The following is a 23,547-nucleotide window of genomic DNA, read 5'->3' on the forward strand; positions in this document are numbered from 1 at the left end:
GAGGGTTGCATGATCTTGCATGCATGCTAGCGCCAAGAAGCATATGGTGCAGGTGCAATGACTACAACTGCAGCCTACAGTGTGTGAGTGTATGTGTTGCCACGACCTTCGTTAGCTGACAGATCCCGTAGACCACAGCAACCCCGATCGCAGCGGTATGGGCGTCGGGAGCGGCCGTAGCCAGCTGAAATGCGTCAAGCTACACGAGGAATTCCATCCCGTCTCATGAGGTCTGCACTGAAAACTGCACTTTAAATATATATCTACAGTGACAAAATGACTTGGACTGAAAGATATCAGGGAGCCATTGAGAAATAGGTAAATGTAGATTTTGTGTTTCTGTTCCATTCATTTTGCACGATCTGTGTGTGGGGTCGCACGATGGTGAGCTTACGGAAACATAGCCACATGTGGTCGAATTTGTGACCTGTATATAAATGTAGTAGCAGGACTCGAAATACTGTTTTGTTGTATACCTGCACTGGTGCAGGTAACATTGAAAATTACCTGCACCAGACAAATTTTACCTGCACCACTCTGAACTTAGTAAGTATGAATCATACTAAAATTTTTCAGGAACCTTCTTTTTCACTACAGTATATTACCTGATATATTGTGCACCTAAAAGTTTTTAAACCGCCTTTCCGTTACTTTTTGTGTGAAGGAATGGACAGTTTTGTGATAACTTGTACCATCAATTTAGTGTGAAAAGTTGGAAATGTTTGGAGGGGGCTGTTAGGGCAATACCAAGATCTGAAAATAACCAGATTGAAACAAAATGACATGCAGTGTACTTAGTGCAATCTTTTAATACAAAAATTTACATTACAATTTACATGCATTTTTGTTTCTCCCAGAATCTTAGAACTGTCAGCATACAGACAGTTTACGTGCTGGATCCACAAGAATCGTCTTGGGAGATCAGTGTGGCGCGTGGTTCCAGCCTGTGCAGTCACCAAAATATAATAAGACAGACTTATCCCTCTAAAGATTAGACTAATTACATAGGGCATTTTCCTGTTATGACATTTCACCACCACATGTTCAATTGCTAAGTTGATCTGACGTTAAACCAGAGAGTGATGTATAAATCTGTAGTCTACTAACTTCTTACTGTTAGGATTATCCGTTCTTGTTAAGCTTGGCGTTAGAATTAGAATTAGGGTGAGGCTTTTCTGCTAAAATAAAACAATCTTGATAACACAGTGTTACATAGTTTCCACATTATTTGCACTATAACAGGTGCATTCAACCAAATGCGGAAATATATCTACCTCACCTGTATAAATCTATCTACCTATTCATACTTTATACAACAGGCCAAATAGAAACCTTGATCCTTACTAACATCCTAGTACTAGTATCCTTGAACATAATAAGTATCCTATCAATATACAATTACATTTCTGTGTAATTTTGAAAAAAACAGGCAGAGATAACTTTGGTGGACACACATATATTGTTGTAAAACAGCATTTGTTACTGACATGTAGGCAGGATATTTATGAATAAAATGATCCACTGGATATACAACTTGTCCTTTTTAACATAATAAATATAGCCTGCCATATGACATCAGTATATCAGGATCTACCTGGATTTGACCTGAAGTATATGGGCTACTGCCAACATGTTAAGTTGCATGTTCATGAATTAATATTTATATTTTCACATTTCTTGTGTCTAAGAGAAATAGCAGCTGCAGTTTTGAAACGTTCAAAACAGTAACTACATGTAGTTTTGTCATATAAAGCATGTATGCTACAAAAAACATAACAAAAATGAGAAAACATGACCATGAAACCAGTAGAGTTCCAAACGAGACTTGTTTACTAGCCTGTAAACCTTGAACGGTACTGTGCAATTGCAGTGTTATTGTCTGGCCTGGAAAGTCAGGCTTTTGGAGCACCTAGTCACCACAAAACTCCCGACGCCTGTGTATGACAGCCTTCAACACCTTTCTTTTTGAAAGTGTAGTCCTGATTCTTCTCATAGATGTTTTTGACCAGTCGTCTTACTGTAGTCCAACCGCTGCCTTAGGTCAACTGCAAAGAATATATTCTGAAGTCAACAATGTTCTTGTGATTAAGATATTCATTGATGACAAAATAATACTAGGCCACATTTGCATCTATGTTAAAAATGACAATCATGAATAACAAGAGAGGCTGAAATTTACAAACTCCATCTCCCTTTCCATGCAAAAACTGACTCTTCCATGTCAACCTTTTGCTGAAATCGACCACACATGAACTATTAGTATGATCTTAGTATTACAACATCACCCAACTCCAAGATGGCTTTTCTGAATATAACATCCATCAAGCATGTAAGCAAGCAAGAATGGCTTCTGGGCTGCCTACAAAAGAATATATCACACATTGTGCACATTTCTGCACCCAATATATATTAGTACTGTACTGACTATGATTCTTAAATCGGATATTTGAAAGGTTTTAAATATAGATTTGCACTACACAGTATAGTAGCCACATATTCTTTTACATGCCAAAACAGAGAACATTTCTTATATTAATTTCAGAGTCACTCCCAAGAAAGAAGCAATTATAAGCTTGTCATGATAATGATTAGATTTTGCATGCACTACAAAATTTGTTAGTGCAATAAATATTTTGGTTTGACTTTGAGGTATACCAGTGCCTAGTCCATTAGCCCAAATCATACACTTCTGTCAATCTTTTTTACCAGAAGAAGTAATCTTACCAAACATATCATGTCCCTTGACAAATCCATTGTTGTCATTTTAAGAAATAAATATACATACATGGATGTAGGCACATGAGGACACTTTAGCTAAAGACACACACTAACTTAATGAAATTAGAAATTAATTACCTTTTGACTTGGGCTTTTCCTCGACCACGTCCTTCTCTTTTCTATCAAACATAAACAGAAGTGGCAGTTATGCACCAGTTCATGCATAATTCTAAAGACATGGAACTGTATGACATTTTTCCATGCTAAGGATTTCTGCAAATTCTGCACTTCCGGTGGTGTCTGCTATCTTAGCCAACCTTGGGAACAATTTCTTGTAAATTGTACAACTACAGGCAGTCGAGTGACTACCAGACATTTAGGAATGTACACAAAAAGTTTGAAGACCGTAGTTTTAGAGGGATACAGAGATGTTAGCACTTGAATACAATGTAAAAGTTTGGTTATCGTATGTCAACAAAAATGGCGTGGCCGCGAACACTTCTGAATGCAAGGCCAATTTCAGGCCCGATTTCTCGTAAACGGTATAACTACAAATTTAACGAAAGCAGTCGAGTTACTATCAAACAGTTAGGAATGTACACAAAAAGTTTGAAGACCTAAGCTTTTCAGGATGCAGAGATATTATCACTGTAGTAAATACTAGGTCATCACATGTCAACAAAAAATGGCGTCGCTAGCCGAAAACACTCTGAATGCAAGGTCAATTTCAGGCCAGATTTCTCGTAAACGGTATAACTACAAATTTGACGAAAGCAGTCGAGTTACTACCAAACAGTTAGGAATATACACAAAACGTTTGAAGACCTTAGCTTTCCGGGATGCAGAGATTTTAGCGCTGTAGTGAGAGCTGAAAGTAGTCATACACGTGCATGTGACGTATGCCAAAACACAAAATGGCTAGCCTCAGTACCAGACTGACTACGCTGGAAGGCTGGTTCTATAGGGAAATTAATTTGCCAAAGGCAGGGGTTTGCTACCAGAGAGGTTGGTCGGCCGCGGAAAGGAAATATGAATCTAATCGTGGACTGACTCCCTTGGCCAATTTCCCGATTTTTTTTCCGAATTGTACGATCCCCGTACCCCCGTAGCAAGGACTGGAGGAGGCTAAAAATGGCGTCGCTAACAGTAAATACGCTACTTTCATGGTCAGTTTCGGGCCCAATATCTCGGTACGCTGAGTGAGTGAGAGCAAACCGAAAACGGTAAAATTACTATCGGACGTTTAGGAAGGTACACAAAAAGTGTGATGCTCAGCGAACCTCGGAATACAGAAATTTGGCAACTTTTTACGGACCATTCTGCTATCTAAAAATGACTATCTACATATTGGCAGATCGCTACAGAACGGCCCGCAAATAATGATTGGAACGCGTTTGCCTACCAGTTCTGATAGAGGTTGTGCACACATATTTAGTCTAGCCAAAAAAGCAATCCTGAGCATCTAACATCGAAATTTATGCCAGTACCAACCTTTTCAACTGGAAGAGTCCTTGGCGGCTTCGTCGATCCAGCCCGTCCGTAACACACCATGCGCATTGAATTCTGGGATTGTTGGTAAGGGACCCGCGGGGAATTCAAGAAGTCGATCGCTATAATGCACGCCCTGCGTTCAGGCTTCAACTCATGGTACATTTGACAAAACAAACTTGATTCAAGCATAACAATTTATTCTCTGATGAATTATGATATCCGCTTTTGGAGTGGAATGCCCCTTTAAGCTAAGGGCACAACCCGCCGTGCATGCAATTTGTCCCTACGTTTTTTTGGGAGGCCACGTCCGCCACGTATTTCTGAACACGTTCAGGCTTTACAGGGCATACTGGCACGTACGGGGGGCGAATCCGCAGCCAGATGGCACACAAATTTTGCATGCACTTTTACGGCGTGTTTGCGTGCTCCAAAATCCGTCGGATTCCCTACGAGTTCCTACGGAGGCGGTACTTACCACTTACGGTTCTGAAAAGATTGCTCACGTTTTGGTACGTAGACAGCACGTATTTGCACGTACGGCGGGTTGTGCCCTTAGCTTGAACTACCTATAGCCTTCGTTGCGTTGTTAGAGATTTTCGGCGTCCGCTAGGTTCTCTTCTGCCGGTAAAGGGAGTTTGCCGCGGAAGAGAGTTTACCGTGGTAGGAAGTTTCACCCCGTCTCGATTCCACGGCAAACTCCCTTTTCCGGCATAAGAGAACCTAGCTAGTCAACGTTAAAAATCGTGATCCACGGCCCCTATCCCAGATAAAAATCACGTGTGGGTCTCCTCAAACACTGGACCCAAGCTTTTTGTCCCTAGGGTCTTCTGTAGACAAACGAAGGTTAAAATTTGTCCATATGAATAGATTTAGCATTTTTGTGCCTCTCCCAGTGGCAGAACACTAGGGCGTGCTAAACAAGGAACGACTCGAAGCTAGAACCGTTAAATTCTAAAATATTGTGTCATTTATTGCCGATTTGTAAAATAATTCGTTTTTTTTTCGTAATACGTAAAAGCATGACTTAGAAGACATCAAAATACACAAAACGTAAGAAAAATCGTTCTTCGTCCCTGTAATCTTTCGAACCCCGCAGTGCCTCACCGTTGCCCCAAGTGAAGTGAGATACCGCCTTGACTACCAGACCGACTTCCTTATCCTTTGTTTATGGTATCCCTTCACGACCACAACACAGATAGCACAGATCTCGTCATAGTTGACTACACTGTTCATTAAAACGCAACGCATGTTTTGTTCAACTTCAATACAACTAAAACTCATCTTCTAGAAACATCAGACAGCCAAGCAATCAGAAGCTTGCCAAATTCGTTTACCACTGTTGATAAAAGCTGCTTTGATTTTTTAAATCTGTCCAGGGGAGAGCTTTAGATTCAATTTGTCCTAGTTGGGGACATTCTCTTTATTTGAAGAAACAATGAGTGACATCTCGTGGTTGAACACGAACGTAAATGAGTTAAAGGACCATCTTGATTAAGTATGACCTCGCCATGGCCTTGAAACTCTCAGATCAATGAAGAAAATTGGAACGCCAAATTACATTAGATCATGTGTTGATTAGCGACATCACAGGGTGTGGACATCAAAAAGGCCTTGAAACTTTCAGATCAATGAAGAAATTTAGCAGGTAGCAGAACTCGAAATTTCATTAGTTCAAGTGATGATTAGCGTCATCACGTGGAGTGGAAATAAAAAAGGCCTTGAAACTCTTAGATCAATGAAGAAATTTAGCAGGTGGCAGAAGTCCAAATTACATTAGATCAAGTGTTAATTAGCGGCATCCTGTGGTGTGTGGAATGCGCTTGATTAAAAACGAAGGTTATTAAAGCGGGCGTTTTTGTGGGAGAGGCAGACGGGCGACAACACCTCCGCCAGATCACACATCATGTTGCTGTCTGCTGGCATCTTCGTGCTTCTGGCCATCTGGGCCGGGCCGCAGGTTGAGGGCAAGGATCAGATTGTCGGCTACAAAGAAATGAATCAGCTCTATGGTTTGCATGTTTTTGTTTTAATTTGTTTTTAGCTTTAAGACTTTGTCATTTATACTGATACTTGTGTGTGTGCTTGTGTGTATTTGTGTATTTGTGTATGTGCGTGCGTTTGTGTTTGTGTTTGTATGCATGTATGTATGCCAGCTGTGTGTGTGTGCCTATGTGTTTCTAGGTACCTGTGTTGGTGCGCCTGTGTTGTGTATGCGTGTGTGTGTACCTGAGTGTGTGCCTGTGTGTGTGTGCCTATATGTGTTTCTAGGTACCTGTGTTGGTGCGCCTGTGTTGTGTATGTACGTGTGTGCGTACCTGAGTGTGTGCATGTATGTATGCCAGCTGTGTGTGTGTGTGTGCCTATGTGTTTCTAGGTACCTGTGTTGGTGCGCCTGTGTTGTGTGTGCGTGTGTGTGTACCTGAGTGTGTGCCTGTGTGTGTGTTTGTGCCTGTGTATGTGTGCCTGTGGGGTTTTGTGGGCCTGTGTCTGTGTGTGTGCGTGTGTGTGTGCGCTTTTGTGTGTTACTTTGTGAGTACGTGTACCCGTGTATGTGTGTGTGCGTTTGCGCGCGCGTGTATGTGTGTCTGTGTGCGTATGTTTGTGTTTGCTTGTCTGTGTGCCCCTGTGTATGTGTGCGTGTATGTGTGTTTGTGGGTGACGAGTAATTCAATAGTTAACATTTTCCTTAGATTAAACGCACTTGTTTTCTAATAATAAAATATTTAGTGAAATTTTGGCAACGTTTAGGCAGAATGCTGAACATAATTTTTGAAATCCGGTTTTAAAATTCTTTTCCCAACATATTTTTTCAGCGAGTTTTAAACAGGTGGACATGACGTATGGAATGGTTGCTACAGAAATTGAACGTTCAAAGAAGACATATAAGCGGTGGGATGATGCAATGGCAAGAGAAAAGGTATGTAGAAAATGGAAGCCTTGCTTACTATAATGTTTTAGATAATTGCTGAAATGGCCAACGAACGTTACATACTAAAAATGCTTTTCTCGTTGTGAGTACACAATAATATAAATATTTATACTGAGCTTTGGCTTCTATTGTAGCAAGCCTACCCAATGTTCAATACCTTTCTATTCTCAAAATTACTACAAAGAAAATAACCGCTCAACACCCTCTTCGAATCCAGAATGCCTTATGGCCAGTCGTTCTAGTTTATCGTTTTTTTTCCAGTTCTCTGATGGTCTTGGAAGAACCCTATTATCTTCAAGTCTTTCTAGTGTGACCAGTCTACACTTTGTCAGTATCTGGTATACTCTTTTTAGAAGGTATTATAGCCCTGTCATATTATCCACGATCTTCGGGCGTGTCGGTGGAAGATTGGCCATATTTACAGAGGGTTGCGCGTATTTTTCACCTGAAAACCGTCCCTGTCACATATAAGGTATACTTTGTACCTTATACAATTGTTGTGCAATAAAGTTATTATTATAAGCGAGGCTCGGGCGATCGTAGCAGAATCGACGTATCGACGTCAGATCGATTTTCGCCAAATGTGACAGAGGTATAAGGGGATCCATTGATTATATTCAAACGTCTTTCGTACGATTTTCCAACTATCTAAAAGCTCTCATTTTTTTTTATGTCTGGACATAGTCCAACTACTTTTTTATTCATCTGACTTTTTTGTGTCCGGTTACAGACCTTTTCCAGAATGATCTCAACACAAGATGAAACACTGAAGAGCGCGCGCAGAGAAATCGGACGCCTCGATCCTCAGATGATTGTAATGACGGAGGATTTTGACAACTTAAACAGCAACGTGACTCAAGAATTCGGGAACCTGCACTCCGTGAGTGAGCATATCGACGAAGAGCTCGGTACAATTGAAGCGGATACCCAAACGTATGCTGTCACCTTTGAGCAAAGTATGGCAGACATTAACCAAGCCATTGAAGATCAGAAGCGAAGCATTCCAGTGTTGATGCTTCAAGAAGCAGATCGCCAGGCTCAAGTAAGAGATGACTTCCGACGGGAAATTGCTGAGTACGAGAGTGCAAGGGAACAAGAGACGACTTCAAGAGAAGAACTTATGCAAACGGTCGACTCTACAATCGCTGCTCTAAGGGCGAGGGACCAGGCATCACACGACCGCGCCGCATCTCTGCAAATCAGAGTCCAACAACTGATTCAAGAAGTTGAAGGAATCTTCATCCGATCTAGAGAGCAAGGTTCGCGGCTGGACACCGCAAATGCCTCGTTTAGCGGAGACAGGCAACACGTCACGAACTTCCGTACCTCGTTTAATACTCATCTGCAGCAGTTTAATCATATTCAACAAATGTTAGCTACTATACAGGCATCAGTCGCGGAGCTACAGACCAGAAAGGGGCAGGTACAAGGATATACATCTCACCTCAATGAGCATATCCAAGATCGTCAATCTCGCCTTGACGACGATGACCAACAACGAGCAACTCTTCTGCAACAAATCAGAGATCTCCGTAACGACCATGGGCAGGACAACAATGCCAAAGACCTGCGTTTGAATGATGTCGAAGCTACGCTTGACAATTTGGCTGCAGATACAGCGGTAACTGACACAGCAACGCAAGTGGAGACCACCCTTCGAAACCTACAGACCAACATAATCCCTGAACTGAGCTCTAAGGTTGACCAAAATCAAAACATGCAGGATTCAATCCAACAACAACAAAGCAGCCAACAGCAGTCCATCCAGTCGGAGAATGCCGACGTCCAAGCATTCAGCCAGGGTCTACAGGCATTTAACCATCAAATAGAATCATTGGAGAACACACACCAAATGCAAATCTCGAACACAGAAGCTCGTCTGCTGGCAATGGAAACGCAGGCGAACACTGCCGACTCTGATAGTTCAGACACTCTCACCGCTCTACAAAATATGATCAACGTCCTGTCGGAACACGTGGACATCGCCGAAGAACAGTTTGACCAGTACCCGAACCCCTCGGCCATTTCGGACAGTGCTACCAGTGTGGGGCAAGCGATCCAAGGTGTAGAAGACACCCAAGCAACACTTACTGCCGTAGAGCAGCAGCTCACCGACTCGATGTCGGAAACAGACGGAAGATTTAACGAGTTAGAGACAAGCGTTGCTGAACAACAGGACTCCCTACAGCAAGCACAGGCGAACCTGCAGCTGACAGCCCAGAGCTTGAACGCAGCATCTGTCGTATCTTCTTCCATTGCAAATCTGGAGACACAAATTGATGAAACCACTGAAGGGAGTGTCACCCTCGTCCAGTATCAACAAGGGGTCAACACAGACCACCAGCGTGTTCAGACAATACAGGCTGCTATCCAGCAACAGATAGCCGCGATCCCAGACGACGAAGTGCAGCAGACATTGGCAGTCGCCATCGGAGAAGGCACGGAGGAGATGACCAACCAACTCAACGACATGGGAACGTCAGTGGACGCATTGAAGGCCATGGCTTTGGCGATCTCAACTTCTTCAGAGATCACGCTTGAAACTCTCCAAGACGCCTTGAATGCCATCAATACTGAAATCTACAGTCATGAGATAGAGATAGACGAACTGGAAAGTAGTCTGGAAGGAACGGAAGGACTGGAGGAGGCAGTACTGAACATGGATGAGAACGTCGCGGGGATAACAAGTGACACCACCATTATGTCCAACGACATCTCCAGCATCGAGCAAGCACTGCAGTCAACTTCCTTCGATTACTGTAAGAATCTAAACTTATTATTATATATTAATGACTTCATCGGTGTAAATACGTTAGGGCGCGGTCTCATAGGTAGTGCCATCGTCGTGCGATTTTGATGCCATATAATTTTTAAGCAGGCTGGGGCAGACTAAATTTGTGTTGCAAGACAGCTGAAAAACATGCATGGCTGTCCCCGCAAAACGCCCAACATTAGCGATCGCACGACGACCGCACGACCTTTGTGACCATGCCCTTACGGCCTGGCCACACTCGTCGTACGATCACCGTGAGATCGTCGCACGATCGCCGTACGATTGCCGTACGATCGTCGTACGATTTCAAACTGGGGGCACTCTTGTGATAAACAGAAAGCACAAATCTGAGCTTGAAAATTCAGCTGTATTTTAACGTTATAGACTGTCTAAGATGACTTTCGCTATTTGGTTCTGTACCAGCCTAATTGTAAATTCTACATCAAAATGTTTCGACAGCATTCAACAAATGTGACCAAGCTGTTAGCTGATTTTCTGTTCTTTATTATAATGAAAGATCTGTTTAATTTATTTTCACTTTCTTTTGATTTGTGTTTCAATTAGCAACTCTAATCTGTAAAGCAAGGGTTATTTCTGAATACTAATTATTTATTTTCAAAGTGGAATTGATTTTCTAGTCTAGGAAATTTGATCACTGTCTCATGAACATTCATACACATATGTCAACAGTTTTATAACAATTTTCAATACATTAGAACAAAGAGAAATCGTAAAGAAGAATTTACAGAAAGAAAAGGGAAACGCATATCATGAATTCAAAAAGGTATAAAGAGATTTGTGCAAGAAAAAGAAAACATAATACAAATAATTTAGATGATACAAATAATTTAGATATGTTAAAATGTGATATTCAATTCTATTCCTTGACAAAGACTGGAACTGTTCAGTCGAAAATTTGGGTCAGTACAATTTTTGTGTTAGATATTAGATGGTATCTCATTGCACTTGGGGCACAGGTGCGGCACTGCGGCGTTCGTTCACTGCGGCACTGTTTTCTCCGATTTTTTTTTTTAGATGTAGATATTGGGTAATTTGTAATTCAAGTTTGAACAAATTACAAAAAAAAGTTATAGAATTCGTTTTTTTTATCGAAATTCGTTCAGTGAACCTCGAACCCCGCAGTGCCGCATCGGTGCCCCAAGTTTAGTGAGATACCACCTTTACAGTTCATCTCGTGCAAGTTTGATTCTATTGTTGGTTTGTTGCAGTTGAATCGGGCAGCTATTACCTAGCGTGGCGTTACCAAACCGACTGGTGGGGAATAAGAAGTGACCACCCATATTCAAATATGCAGACGAGGGACATTCGGTTCAACAATGGCTTCCGGAGAAATCCTATCATTTATACCACTATTACCAAGTTGGACATGAACAAAGGCAAGACCAACAGGTAAGTAGCAAAATGTGGAATCTCACTAATCTCCAAGCAGATCCTACGGTATAGCATAAAGAACAAGAAACAGCCATGACTTCAAGTACCAGAGTTACCAAGCTAGGATTGATGTGTTCAAAAATTCGTATTTTCCCAGAACTATCGTAGAGTGGAACTTGTTATCACCAAGCACAGTAGGGGCATCTTTTCTGGATAGTTTTAAAGAACGCTTGCAGATAGATGTGCAGAAGTTATGTGTGACGGATCGCTCAGTGTAATATAACCAGCTGCTGCCGCACCGCGTGCCTGCGAAGCTGGTGTGTTACGCCGAAGAGCGGTCATACCGGCTATATAGATACAGATACAGATAAAGATACAGATACAGCATAAGATAGTATCAAAAGCTTGCAGAGGAGTGAAGCCGGCTTAGGAGTGTGTTTTGCCACAAGGCCAGTTTGGCACTATCTTATGCCATTGTAAGATCTGCTTTGAGATTAGTATCTCACTGCACTAAGGGCACCGATGCGGCACTGCGGAGTTTGTTCACTACGGCACTGTTGTGTTGTTTTCGCCATTTGGATATTGCGGAAACGTAGAAGTACTTATAAGACTACGAAATACACAAAACGTAAGAACATTTGTTCCTTATTTCTGAAATTCGTTTAGTATCTTTGGAACCCTGCAGTGTCGCAATGGTGCCCCAAGTGAAGTGAGATGCCACAATTATACAATACATAAACGTATGACTAGAATACACAACAAAACACACAAAGCGGAAGATTTTTTTTTTGTTCTTTTATCTCTGAAATTCGTTGAGTAATCTTTCGAACGCCGCAGTGCCGCACCGGTGCCCCAAGTGCAGTGATAGACCTTTGGACTGTACTTTGAATTAACTTCTTATTGATGATTATCGTACATTCATGCCATATCGGGTATACAACAGGCATACAGATATGAATTTGTAATAATATACACAGGGTGATATTTTGAGGCCTTCTTATACTTTTTTATTATTGCAGTTGTTTCTGGCAACATGGTCCGTTACTGCAGATTTCCTCTAAAAGCATTATTTGACCAAAAAAATTGTGATAAATTGAGAGTATTGTTGTTGTTCATCCCATGCAGGTTGAAGGTCTACGTAGAGGACGTAACTCCAAACGGCTTCCGGCTGAACTTCGGTCCATGGTCTGATACGATTTTGTACGAGGGGAATGTAGACTGGATTGCCATTGGAACCAAGGCAACCTGATCTGGCAAGTGTGCTCTTCATTCGACTAAAGGTTGACTCTCACTGCAATTGTGGCACCGATGCGGCACTGCGGGGTTCGCGAGATGCTCGAATTTTAGAGATAAAGAACGAATAAATTTTCCTACTTTTTGTGTATTTTGTCTTCTTCTAATTCAAACTTTTACGTACTTAACGCAATATCTTATTTCTAAAAAAAAAGGCGGAGGAAATAACAAAACAGTGACGCAGTGAAAGAACCCCGCAGTGACGCAAACTTGACGCAAGTGCAGTGAGATACCACCTTAAGGCTTAGGTCCCAATTCCCTACCCGGAGCCCGGCCAGGTATCTTTCGGAAACGAAAAATATGACATAAAATGCAACAAAACACACAGAACGTAAAACAATTAGTCATTGTATACTCCTTGGTGAACACGTTTTTTGTTTCCGCAAACATCTTGGCCGGGCCCCGGTTCTGAACTTGGACCTTAGCCTAAATTAGCAAGGGATCCTAAAAGCGACATGATGATATCGACAGTTTGAAAAAAAAGGGATGATATCAAAACACACAATGTTGTTTTTGTTCCTTTCTGGTATGTGTGATGTTTTGTGGTTTGATGTTTATGTACCTTTGTGAAGATTTGTCATCCAGAAAATGGAGCTTTGTTGTGTTTTGTTGTGCTGTGTTGGATGCAGTTAAAGTGAGAAACCGACCATTCATTGAAAAGGTTCAGATAATGAGTTGTATGTCAGACAGTAAAGATAATCAAGATACATATACTCGAATGTAAGATCATCTGTAACAGTATTTAACATAATGATACAATTTTAAGATTTCTAACCGTACACAAAAAAAAACGCTTTGGGTCATTACAGCTTGAAAAGGATCATAGGACTGATCGAAAGCTTGTTGGTAAGCGTTGTTTTTTTTGTGTGTGTGTACGGTTATAAAGTTTGAAATTACATCATGAAATACATGTATTTGTTGTGGTCTTTGTGTTTTGGACATTTACGTTTGCCAAAACCCTATATGAAACTCTATGGGCTACTCCCTAACAGTGATGAGTTACAGGAAGCCCTGAAACTTACACAATTTGTGATTTTTATTGACAGCACTTTTACCACATTATGTACATATCTTGAGCTAATTGTGAAGAACGAATCATGTGCGTCACTGTCTTTTGTATGAAAATCTTACAATAGATTTAAGTAACAGTTTCTGTATTACGAAATTGGTTATAGTAATTCTTTTGTAATTTAGCCATAGTGTTACAAGGATATGGTTCTATTTGTGCTTTCAAATAATATCTTATCTCCTACAATCAAACGTATATTAGTATAACTACTATTGACATCGTTATGAAAACAAATTAGACACAAAAATATCAAGAAAATCTGTACTTTTAATAGACGTAATACTTTACAGCATTTACATATAAACTACGTTTGCTTTGATTGCAAAATATACTGTTTGTTTTTGTTTGTGACGACAATGTGCGCCTACTCTCTGTAGCAGGAACTGCCTAAAACGTGTTTTTGTCATACAATACAGCTGTTTGTGAACTTACATACCGTTTGTGTTGACTTATTTCATCTAATTTCATTGTTTTGTTTTTTTAGTAATTTTGTGCGTTTGTAGCTCGACAATACCTACTTTATGAATTTGTCGAATTATAAATTTTCCCAAACTTTGATGTCCAGATCAGATAACAATATCGTAATATATCGGGGAAAATTTTTGAAATAATATTTACTTTAGCTGTTACCATCACGTTAGCATATTGTGACATGGTCTGAAATTGACGTAATTGGTTTTCGAACCAAGGTTGCAAGGAAAAAGGTACATAAGTCAATTTGGTATGTTTGAAGGTAAATTATTTTGTATTCCATCAGTTAGTTATAGATGTTTTTGAAATCGGCCAATCGTAAATGACTTAACGACAACATAATTAGACCATTTAGTCACCAAACATTGCAATAGACGTCAAAATTCCTCGGTATGTTAAACTATTTATCTAAAGGTGCCTTAGGGAAAAACATAGCCTCCATTGCAGTCTTCGAACAGGGCTGTTTTTTATTGGGGAGGGGGGCGTCGGTTCGCGATTTTTAACGTTGGCTAGGTTCGTCTTCGAGACGGGCCGAAGCTACCTTTCACGGCAAACTACCTTCCTTAGCAAAACTCTCTTTCCCAGCAAACTCCCTTTCCAGGCATAAGAGAACGTGGCTACCGTTGAAAATCGCGAACCAACGCCACCGTACCCAAAACCACCACCCCCCCCCCCCCCCCCCAAAAAAGCCTCATTCGAAGACTTCAACGAGGCTAGAAAACACACATTCACTTTCTGCGTACTGGTGGCACAAGTCAATTGACAAATGCTTTAGAGACATGTTTTTACACTGTACATATGGGGTTTTCAAAATTATACCCAGCAAACGTTGATACTGTTTTGGCTCTTAAATTGTGCCCAGGGTAAACCTTCAAATTGAGTTACCTCGGTTGGGGGCGTCCTGTGTTGTCACTACAATGCCTATAACAAGCGTGGCATCAGGTAGTTAATTAAATCTTAAAGAGTTATAAGAACATCTTATTAACCGCTCTGTTGCCTTGACACTTAAAGGTCAAGGAAGAAAAGGCTCTGACGAAGACTCTTAATAACATTAGATCAGATAAGTGGCACTTTAGTGTGTAAGGAGTGTTTTTGAGGTTTTCTGCTAAGGGTTTGCAGAGCGAGTAAGTTTTTATGAGAGGCAGACGGCAAATCAACAAGATCGCACGCCATGCTGTCGTCTGCTTGCTTCCTTGTGTTTCTGTTCGTCTGGACCGGGCCGAGGGTTGCACGGGGGGTTGACCACAAAACTTGGATAGAAAATCTCCAGGGTAAGCCTTTTTTAGTACCTTAATGAATTCAGCATTACCATACAGAAAGCTAAGGGTACAACCCACCGTACGTGCAATTTGTCCGTATGTTTTTTTGGGACGCCACGTCCGCCACGTATTTTTGGAAACGTTTAGGCTGTACAGGGCAGGTGTGTCGCCCGTACTGGCACGCACGGGGAGCAAATCCGCAGCACGATAGTACACAAAGTTCGTACGGAGGTGGTACGTACCACTTACGGATCCCAAAAGATTGCCCACGTTTTGCCACGTAGACAGCACGTATTTATTATTTGCACGTACGGCGGGTGTGCCCTTAGCTTAAACGTATATATCGTAGAGGATGGGGGGGGGGGTGTATAGCCCATTGTTGTACAGGGGCTTGACCTGATCCTCTAGACCTTACCCTCTGGACCTGGACCGTGCCTGGACCTGAATTTTCTGGCCGGTACACAACCCTAGTATCGCATAATCTAGCTGTCAAAAGGGCTTTCCACAAAAGGAGTCTAAGCATACGTTTCGCTACCTCAAAAGGGAAAGACTTCTATATGACCAATACAATAGTCACTTTCCTTTTATTTGTTTTTATTTATCTACGTTTTTATTCACAAGTCATCCATAAAATACAGAACACTGTAAGCTATTTACACTGTTACTAACCTATCCACATATATCACTACATTACCAAACATATACGGCTAAAAACAAACATTGTAGAATATTGCAGTACCACTTTCTTGCCATTTAAAACACTAGTTTACCTTAGCTCAATCACCTAGGCACATGTATTACTACATGTATGCTATAACACATTTACATATTGTTGCAGGCACCATTCCCACTGGATTTTTTGGCTAGGGTTTGCTCCTCATGATTCTTTACTGGGGTGCTTTACCCCCCACCCCTGGATTTGCAATGCTAGGGTTTCTTTCCTGTACATAGGACTTCTGTCTAGGGGTGTCGCTTTCATTCTAACTAATAATCGTTCTTCTTACCTCTAGTATAAGTTTTTTGGTGGTCTGATTACAGAAAATCATATCTCATAACAAATTTTTCATGGTATTATTTCAGGGTCTTATTTCAAGCTGTATGGCGTCTTTCAAGGACTTGAGAAACAGAACAAGGATATGATGGCATTATTTGGCAAAGTAAAGGTAAGTAAGAAACAGAAGACTACGAGAGGTGATCAATAAGTCCTCGGCCTCACCCAGAAATAATAAGCACAACTCAGGTTTGGAAGTATATATGTCAAGTATAAAGTCTTATATGAATGTGTGCCAAAATTCAAATTATTGTGATAATTACTTTGCAAGCGACACCTAGTAACGTTAGGTAAAGGTGGGGTCACACCTGCGTATATATTTAAGTCCGTATGAGGCACACATGGGAGTATTTGCCTCCTCCAGGCTCCACAGGTCGTTGTAAAAATAATAGAAATTGGACAAACGTAAACAGGTAACATTTCAGACGAGTTAGCTGGGTCGCTAACCATACTTCTCCATCAGCTAACTCATCTGGCATGTTATGTATTTGTTAAATTTGTACTATTTTTCCCACGACCTGTGGAGCCTGGTAGAGACTAAGAGCTTCATTACGCACCTCAAACGGACTTAAATATATACGCGGGTGTGACCCCACCTTAAGGGAGAAAAAATGTGGACAATTTAGCTGCGACCTGATGTGTGCGGGTCAACTTGCGCTGCTGGAAGTCAGATACCCACTTTTTTATGTTTGAAATCGGAAGACAATGTTGACAATGTCTTTTGTTAATAACAAAGAATTTCCGGCATGGGGAACTCGACACACACATGTCTGATCACAATTCACCCTTGTTTTTCTCGCCACTTACCTCCTGATTTGCAGAAAAAAAACGAATGCCTGGAAAGTAAAGACTGCAATGATTTGACATTTGGAAGATATTCATAAAAGGCTTCATACTATGAAGTTGTGCCTCAAAATTTGAGTTGTGCTTATCAATTCTGGGTAGCCGAGGACTTAATATTTAATAATCATCCCTCGTAGCTTCCACATGCAGAGTAGTAACTTAAGTAGGACGATTCGTATAGCCATCGATTGTATAATACTAGAAACACCACTAGGTGATCGGTTCCTATACAGATTGATTAAGGCACCCTTTCCACTTGACGGCGCTCTCACCGCGCTCTCGCTGCGATGGAAAATTGTCCAGAGCGCGGTGAAAGCGCCACGACGCAAGAAAATCTGCAATATTCTACAAATTCTACAAAATTCGTCAAACATGGTGGAAGACGAAACACATTTTATTTCAAATTGTTACTTCTAAGATCACGAATGAAAAGATTTTTTTTAACTGGCCGCCAAATTCCCCCAAAATTCCCAGACAAAAGGACAACTACATTCCTCCTAATATCATAGAGCCCACACATTATAAAAAAAAAGTTGGGACCCTTCGTCTTCCAGTGCATCAGAAAAAAGAAGTTGAACACAAAACGTTACAGTTTAGAGATAGCCTTAAGACTAGAGTAGACACATTTGGTACTGCTCTACACTATTGGTGTGTTTGTCTTCCTTTATGCTATCTGCAATTAGCCCTCGGGCATGAATTTGCCATAAATTATTATATTCTACTTTCATAACCTTATGAAATGCTAATCTAATCCTTAGGTCACATTGCTAATGGAATGCGTAGGTGCAGCTAGGCTGTTTGCCGAAATGAAGAATGATTTTTTCTAAAATTCAGAAACAGACACAAAGTGCCTGACTAATCATTATAATCAAGTTTAACGCGTTTCGTTTTCCTTTGTATCCTTCTTTTCGTTCCCACACACTGTATGTCCTGCTGGGCCCCAGTTTGTAAATGTGACCTAATCAGTCTTTGTGACCATTTTTCGCTCCCAGATCGTTGATGAAAGACTCACACAAGAACACCACACTGCAAAAGAAATTCGGGGAAGTTTCCAAACGTTGCGGCCTCAGCTTAACACACTGGGAAATGCCTTCGACAACTTGAACCGCAGCATCAGTCGTGAAAAGGAAAAGATAAACCAAGTGGACGTCAACTCAAATGGTGGATTTAAAGAACACGAGGACGAAATAGAATCGTTTTCTGGTATCTTGGAGGGATATATAGCAGATGTTGACCAACGTATTAAAGTTCAGAAGCAAACGTGTTCAGAAGAGTTGCGACAAGAAGCAGAGCGCCAGGCCGAAGCGACGCATGCCTTCCGTCAACAACTCTGGGATTACGAAGACGCGAGGGAACAGAAGACGAAAATGATCAAAGAACTCATGCAAACGGTCAACTCTACAATCGCTGCTCTAAGGGCGAGGGACCAGGCATCACACGACCGCGCCGCATCTCTGCAAATCAGAGTCCAACAACTGATTCAAGAAGTTGAAGGAATCTTCATCCGATCTAGAGAGCAAGGTTCGCGGCTGGACACCGCAAATGCCTCGTCTAGCGGAGACAGGCAACACGTCACGAACTTCCGTACCTCGTTTAATACTCATCTGCAGCAGTTTAATCATATTCAACAACTGTTAGCTACTATACAGGCATCAGTCGCGGAGCTACAGACCAGAAAGGGGCAGGTACAAGGATATACATCTCACCTCAATGAACATATCCAAAATCGTCAATCTCGCCTTGACGACGATGACCAACAACGAGCAACTCTTCTGCAACAAATCAGAGATCTCCGTAACGACCATGGGCAGGACAACAATGCCATTGGTCTGGATTTGAATGACATCGAGGCTACGCTTGACACTTTGGAGGCAGATACAGAAGCTGATGACTCCCTGACTCAAGTGGAGTCTACCATACGAAACATACAGGCCAACATTACTGCATTGAACTCTAAGATTGACCAAAATCAAAACCATCAGGAAATGATCCAACAGCAACAAAGCAACCAACAGCAGTCGATTGAGACGGAGGGTGGTGCAATCCAAGAGCACACACAGGCACAGGAAACCTTTGACGAACAGTTAGAGTCATACAACACAACCTACCAGGAACGAGTGTCGACTGAAGAAGAGCGTCTGCAGACCATGGAAACACAAGTCGGAGATTCAACGGAGATTCTCACAACTCTACAAGGGATCGTCGATGTCCTCTCAACAAATGTCGAAGGTGCTGAGCAACAGTTTGCACAGTATTCGAGCCCCGCGGCCATTTCGGAAGGCTTTGCCAGTCTGGAGCAATCTATCCAAGATGTTGAAGACACCCAAGCAACATTTACTTCCGTAGAACAACAGCTTACCGAATCGATGTCGGAAACGGACGGAAGATTTGAAGGGTTAGAATCAGACATTTTAGATCAAGAGACTTCCATGGAGCAAGCACAGGCGAACCTGCAGCTGGCAGCCCAGGCGCAAGACGGAGATTTTGACGTATCAAGTACCATTGCTAGCCTGAGCACACTGGTTACCACCAACACTCAACAAAGTGACGAACTCAGCTTGTCAACTCAGGAAGTCCTCAGAGACCGCCAGTTGGTTCAGGCACAGCAACAGACTCTCGAAGAACAGATAGATGCAATTCCAGTTGATCAAGCGCAGCAGAATGTGGCTGCTGTCTTTGAAGACGACATCCGAGAACTTGACCTCAAGCTCGACAACATGGAAGCATCAGTGGACCAGCTAGAGGTGACAGCGAATGCGCTTGCCTCGTCCTCTGAGAGCACGTTTGAAATGCTTGAAGGCAACCTGGACACCATCACCACCCAGCTTTCCAATCAGCAGGGCGCGATAAATGCACTGTTGCTTAGACAGGAAGACGGACTGGAGAACACAGTGACTACCTTGCAACAGAACGTCGATGACATAACAAGCTCTACCAACGGTCTATTCACAAGCGTTGCTGACCTCGAACAAGCCCTCCAAGGATCATCTGTCGATCACTGTAAGTACCATTATCCCACATTTTGATCTAGTTTCGAAACTTGATATTAGCTTATCCTGACTCTGTGTTATTGTTTTGTTTTATTTTTCATTAGATACCAAGACATCATTTTCTGTATATGCTAACTCTGTATTATTATTCTTAAGATTGACTTAGAGTGCAACTCTTTTTTATTCATGTTAAATAAGCTAAATTTTATGGTGAAACAAGTATATTTTGTCAATCAGAGAATGTTCTTGGGCTACGAAATTTTGCGATCACAAAAGCGGGAAAGCTAGTAAACCGATGGTGGTATGTGTTAAACTACCGTACTCTTCCCTCTAAATGTGGTATCTCACTGCCTTTTGGGCAAACGGTGTGGCACTGCGGGGTTCGTCTACTGCGACATTCTTGTGTTATTTTCGCGATATTGCGGAAACGTAGAAGTACTTATAAGACTACGAAATACACAAAACGTAAGAACATTTGTTCCTTATTTCTGAAATTCGTTTAGTATCTTTGGAACCCTGCAGTGTCGCAATGGTGCCCCAAGTGAAGTGAGATGCCACCTTCAGATTTGCTTCTGTGATTGGGTTATTTGAACCCAGGGTCTATTACAAAGATGGTGTCTGATGCAAATCTTGGATAATCCTTGTGGTCGACTGCATTATAGCAGCCTGTTGCATCTACTTTTCGGCGGCTCCAGGAATCGTCCAAAAACCTTACGAAAACTAGATATCCAGGATTCGTACTTCCGGTGCCGTCAATCATGGTGATTGACAGTACAGAAAACATTATTATGCACGCCCATGTTTCCATATATGGGTCGACCTCGTGAGATCTCGACAGACTCAAGTTGCGAGAGATTAAAACCCGGAAGTGACCGCTGCCCTCCCCATGATAGGACGTCATCTGAATGCTACTAACACGTAAATAGAATGTGACGCTACACGAAAAACAACTTCAAACACACAACACATAATATAGCCGTGCGACTGTTATTGTCTATCGTTGTGGACAACGGTTGTCTTTAGACATATATGCGTTCAGAGTATTGCGGGACACCCGCGGTGCAGGATACCATTGCGGTGCGTGCGTGACCCACAGTGACCGCTTGCTCGCAAATCAAAAATGGCGGGAGAATTCCTTATTTTCGTCAGGCGTTCAGGCCGTTTTCTGGATATCCAGGAATCGTCCTCCTGTTCAGGCCGTTTTCTGGATATCCAGGATTCGTCCTGAGTCTGTTCAAGCCGTTTTCTGAATATCCAGGATTCGTCCTGAGCCTGTTCAAGCCGTTTTCTGGATATCCAGGATGTGGACCAGGCCTTGTGTGACAAAGGGACGCCATCTGGATGCTATTAACACGTTACCGTGAATGTGTCGCTATACGGAAAACAACTGTTACAGTAACTTTATCCCATCTTGACTGCCATTTGTTAATTCATTACGCAAAAAGCATTTTGGGCCTAATATGTAAGTAACATGTAAACATCAAAGTATCATTATCAACATTCGTTTAAGTTCTGTAACACCAGGATCAACAGAATAAACTACACGATCTTCTTGCGGGGAGATACAAAGATGGCGGCTTTCTGACGAAAACAACATGCCCCCGCCCTCCGCATAGTTTCCTCCCTCGAAAACAGGAAGCTCCACCCCCACGTCCACGTTCTGGATAAACACCGTCGTCTATCCAGGAAACGTCCTGTTTGCGACGATTTCTGGATATCCAGGAATCGTCTTTCTGCTCAGGACGATTCCTGGATATCCAGGATTCGGCATATTACGAAAGTTAGATAATGACGAAAGTTGGATACAACACAGCCTGTTGATGATGATGATGTTGATTATGGTTACGTATTACAAAGTCAATTAGCATCTGGGAAAGAGTATGGCAGTAGAACACACTACTGCAAGTTGAATGCCCTTCTATTGTAGCGAATGCGCAAATGTGTGGCCCGAAGGCTTTTGAAATGGAAATGAGCGCCACCCTATGTACTATCTCATATGTGTAGGACTTTAACTTTTAGGGGGGGGCACTTTTGAAAACCATACAACAAACCTTGACAAAGTTAACTCTGCCAATGCAAATTACATATAGCGAAAAGTAGGCATTTTTTCCTTTTTTTTCTCACCATTTGATTTGATTGTCGTAATTAATTTACAGTCGAATCAGGCACTTGGGAACTTCCGGAGCAGAGGAATTTTTGGGGCCAATCGCAAACATATGATTCAAAACAAACCAACACCATAAACTTCAGCAGTCATTTTCGAAGAAGTCCTGTCGTTTATGTCAGCATTTCCAAATGGGACATGGGATCGGGCTACACTAACAGGTTTGTGGAATACCTTATTCTAATAATAAATAATGAAAATGAAAATAATTAAAACTACGGGGACGGGTTTACTGGGCTTGAAACAAAAATTGTGGGTGAAAAAATATTCCGCATGAAAAAATAAAGTTCTCGAAACATCCCAGAAAATGTGCAGTGAGAACTTTAAGGGCGGAAAAATGTGACCAAATTTTTACCGCTATCAGGAAAATTCATGATTGTCGAGTCCCTTTGGAAGAAGCCAATTTCCAGAATACTTCAACTTACTCAAGTTCCAATTTTTCCATTTTTCCATAAAAAAAACTTGGTGTTCTGAGATAATTTTCGCATTGTCACGCACAAAGTTTTCGAGCACACGAAACCCATCCCGCAATTCTCGTATCTGTATGTCTTTTTCATCTGAGCTACTTAATTAATATACTGATGTTGTGTACCTTTGTTTATTTTGATTGCAATTAGCGATCGGACATGCTTTAAAAAAATGCTATTTACTTAATTTTAGAAAAGAAAGAGAGAAAGAATGAAATGATAAACGCAAGAAAGAAAGAAAAAGAAAGAATGCAAGAAATAATGAACGAAAGAAGGAAAGAAAAAGAAAGAAGAAAGAAGGGAAAAGAGAGAACGAATAAATGAAAAAAAGAAAGAAAAGAAAAGAAAAGAAAGAATAAAGAAACGAAAGAAAGAAAAGAGAACTAAAAAGGGTTCTACAAAAAAAAGGTTTCTAGCCTGGTATTATTGTTGGAGGATGAAGGCTCAACTTGAATTTTAATGTTATTGTTGTTTTCATACAGCTTTTCGGTCCGTGTATACAACGTAGAGCCAAGCGGGTTTTCGATGACGTACGGGCGTGACTCTGACGGGCAATTTTATGCCGGGACGGTAGAGTGGATAGCTGTGGGCAACCGGTATTAAAGGCATCGTAATACCCCCCTCACATTAGGCGAAA

The 23,547-nt window shown here is 41.6% G+C and overlaps 2 protein-coding genes and 1 long non-coding RNA gene across 3 annotated transcripts; 2 read left to right on the forward strand and 1 right to left on the reverse strand.

Annotated features, from left to right (window-relative positions):
* Nucleotides 1–1,838: 1,838 nt before the first annotated feature.
* LOC118403998 lies at nt 1,839–4,452 on the reverse strand. The gene is made up of 3 exons (XR_004829730.1): nt 4,210–4,452; nt 2,857–2,897; nt 1,839–2,045 (listed from the first exon to the last, which is right to left on the reverse strand). It is a non-coding gene; the product is annotated as an uncharacterized LOC118403998 (long non-coding RNA).
* Nucleotides 4,453–6,088: 1,636 nt separating this feature from the next.
* On the forward strand, nt 6,089–14,096 carry LOC118405169 (kinesin-like protein KIF15). Its single transcript, XM_035804591.1, has 5 exons — nt 6,089–6,218; nt 7,023–7,126; nt 7,869–9,897; nt 11,141–11,321; nt 12,429–14,096. The coding sequence occupies exons 1-5, from the start codon at nt 6,113–6,115 to the stop codon at nt 12,550–12,552; spliced, it is 2,544 nt and encodes an 847-aa protein (XP_035660484.1). The 5' UTR covers nt 6,089–6,112; the 3' UTR covers nt 12,553–14,096.
* Nucleotides 14,097–15,266: 1,170 nt separating this feature from the next.
* LOC118404069 (centrosomal protein of 83 kDa-like) lies at nt 15,267–23,547 on the forward strand. Its single transcript, XM_035803024.1, has 5 exons — nt 15,267–15,407; nt 16,476–16,558; nt 18,282–20,289; nt 22,436–22,604; nt 23,393–23,547. Exons 1-5 carry the CDS (start codon nt 15,308–15,310, stop codon nt 23,511–23,513), a joined length of 2,481 nt encoding a protein of 826 aa, XP_035658917.1. The 5' UTR covers nt 15,267–15,307; the 3' UTR covers nt 23,514–23,547.

Source organism: Branchiostoma floridae, chromosome 17 (genome assembly GCF_000003815.2).
Source record: "Branchiostoma floridae strain S238N-H82 chromosome 17, Bfl_VNyyK, whole genome shotgun sequence".
Taxonomy (NCBI): Eukaryota; Metazoa; Chordata; class Leptocardii; order Amphioxiformes; family Branchiostomatidae; genus Branchiostoma; species Branchiostoma floridae.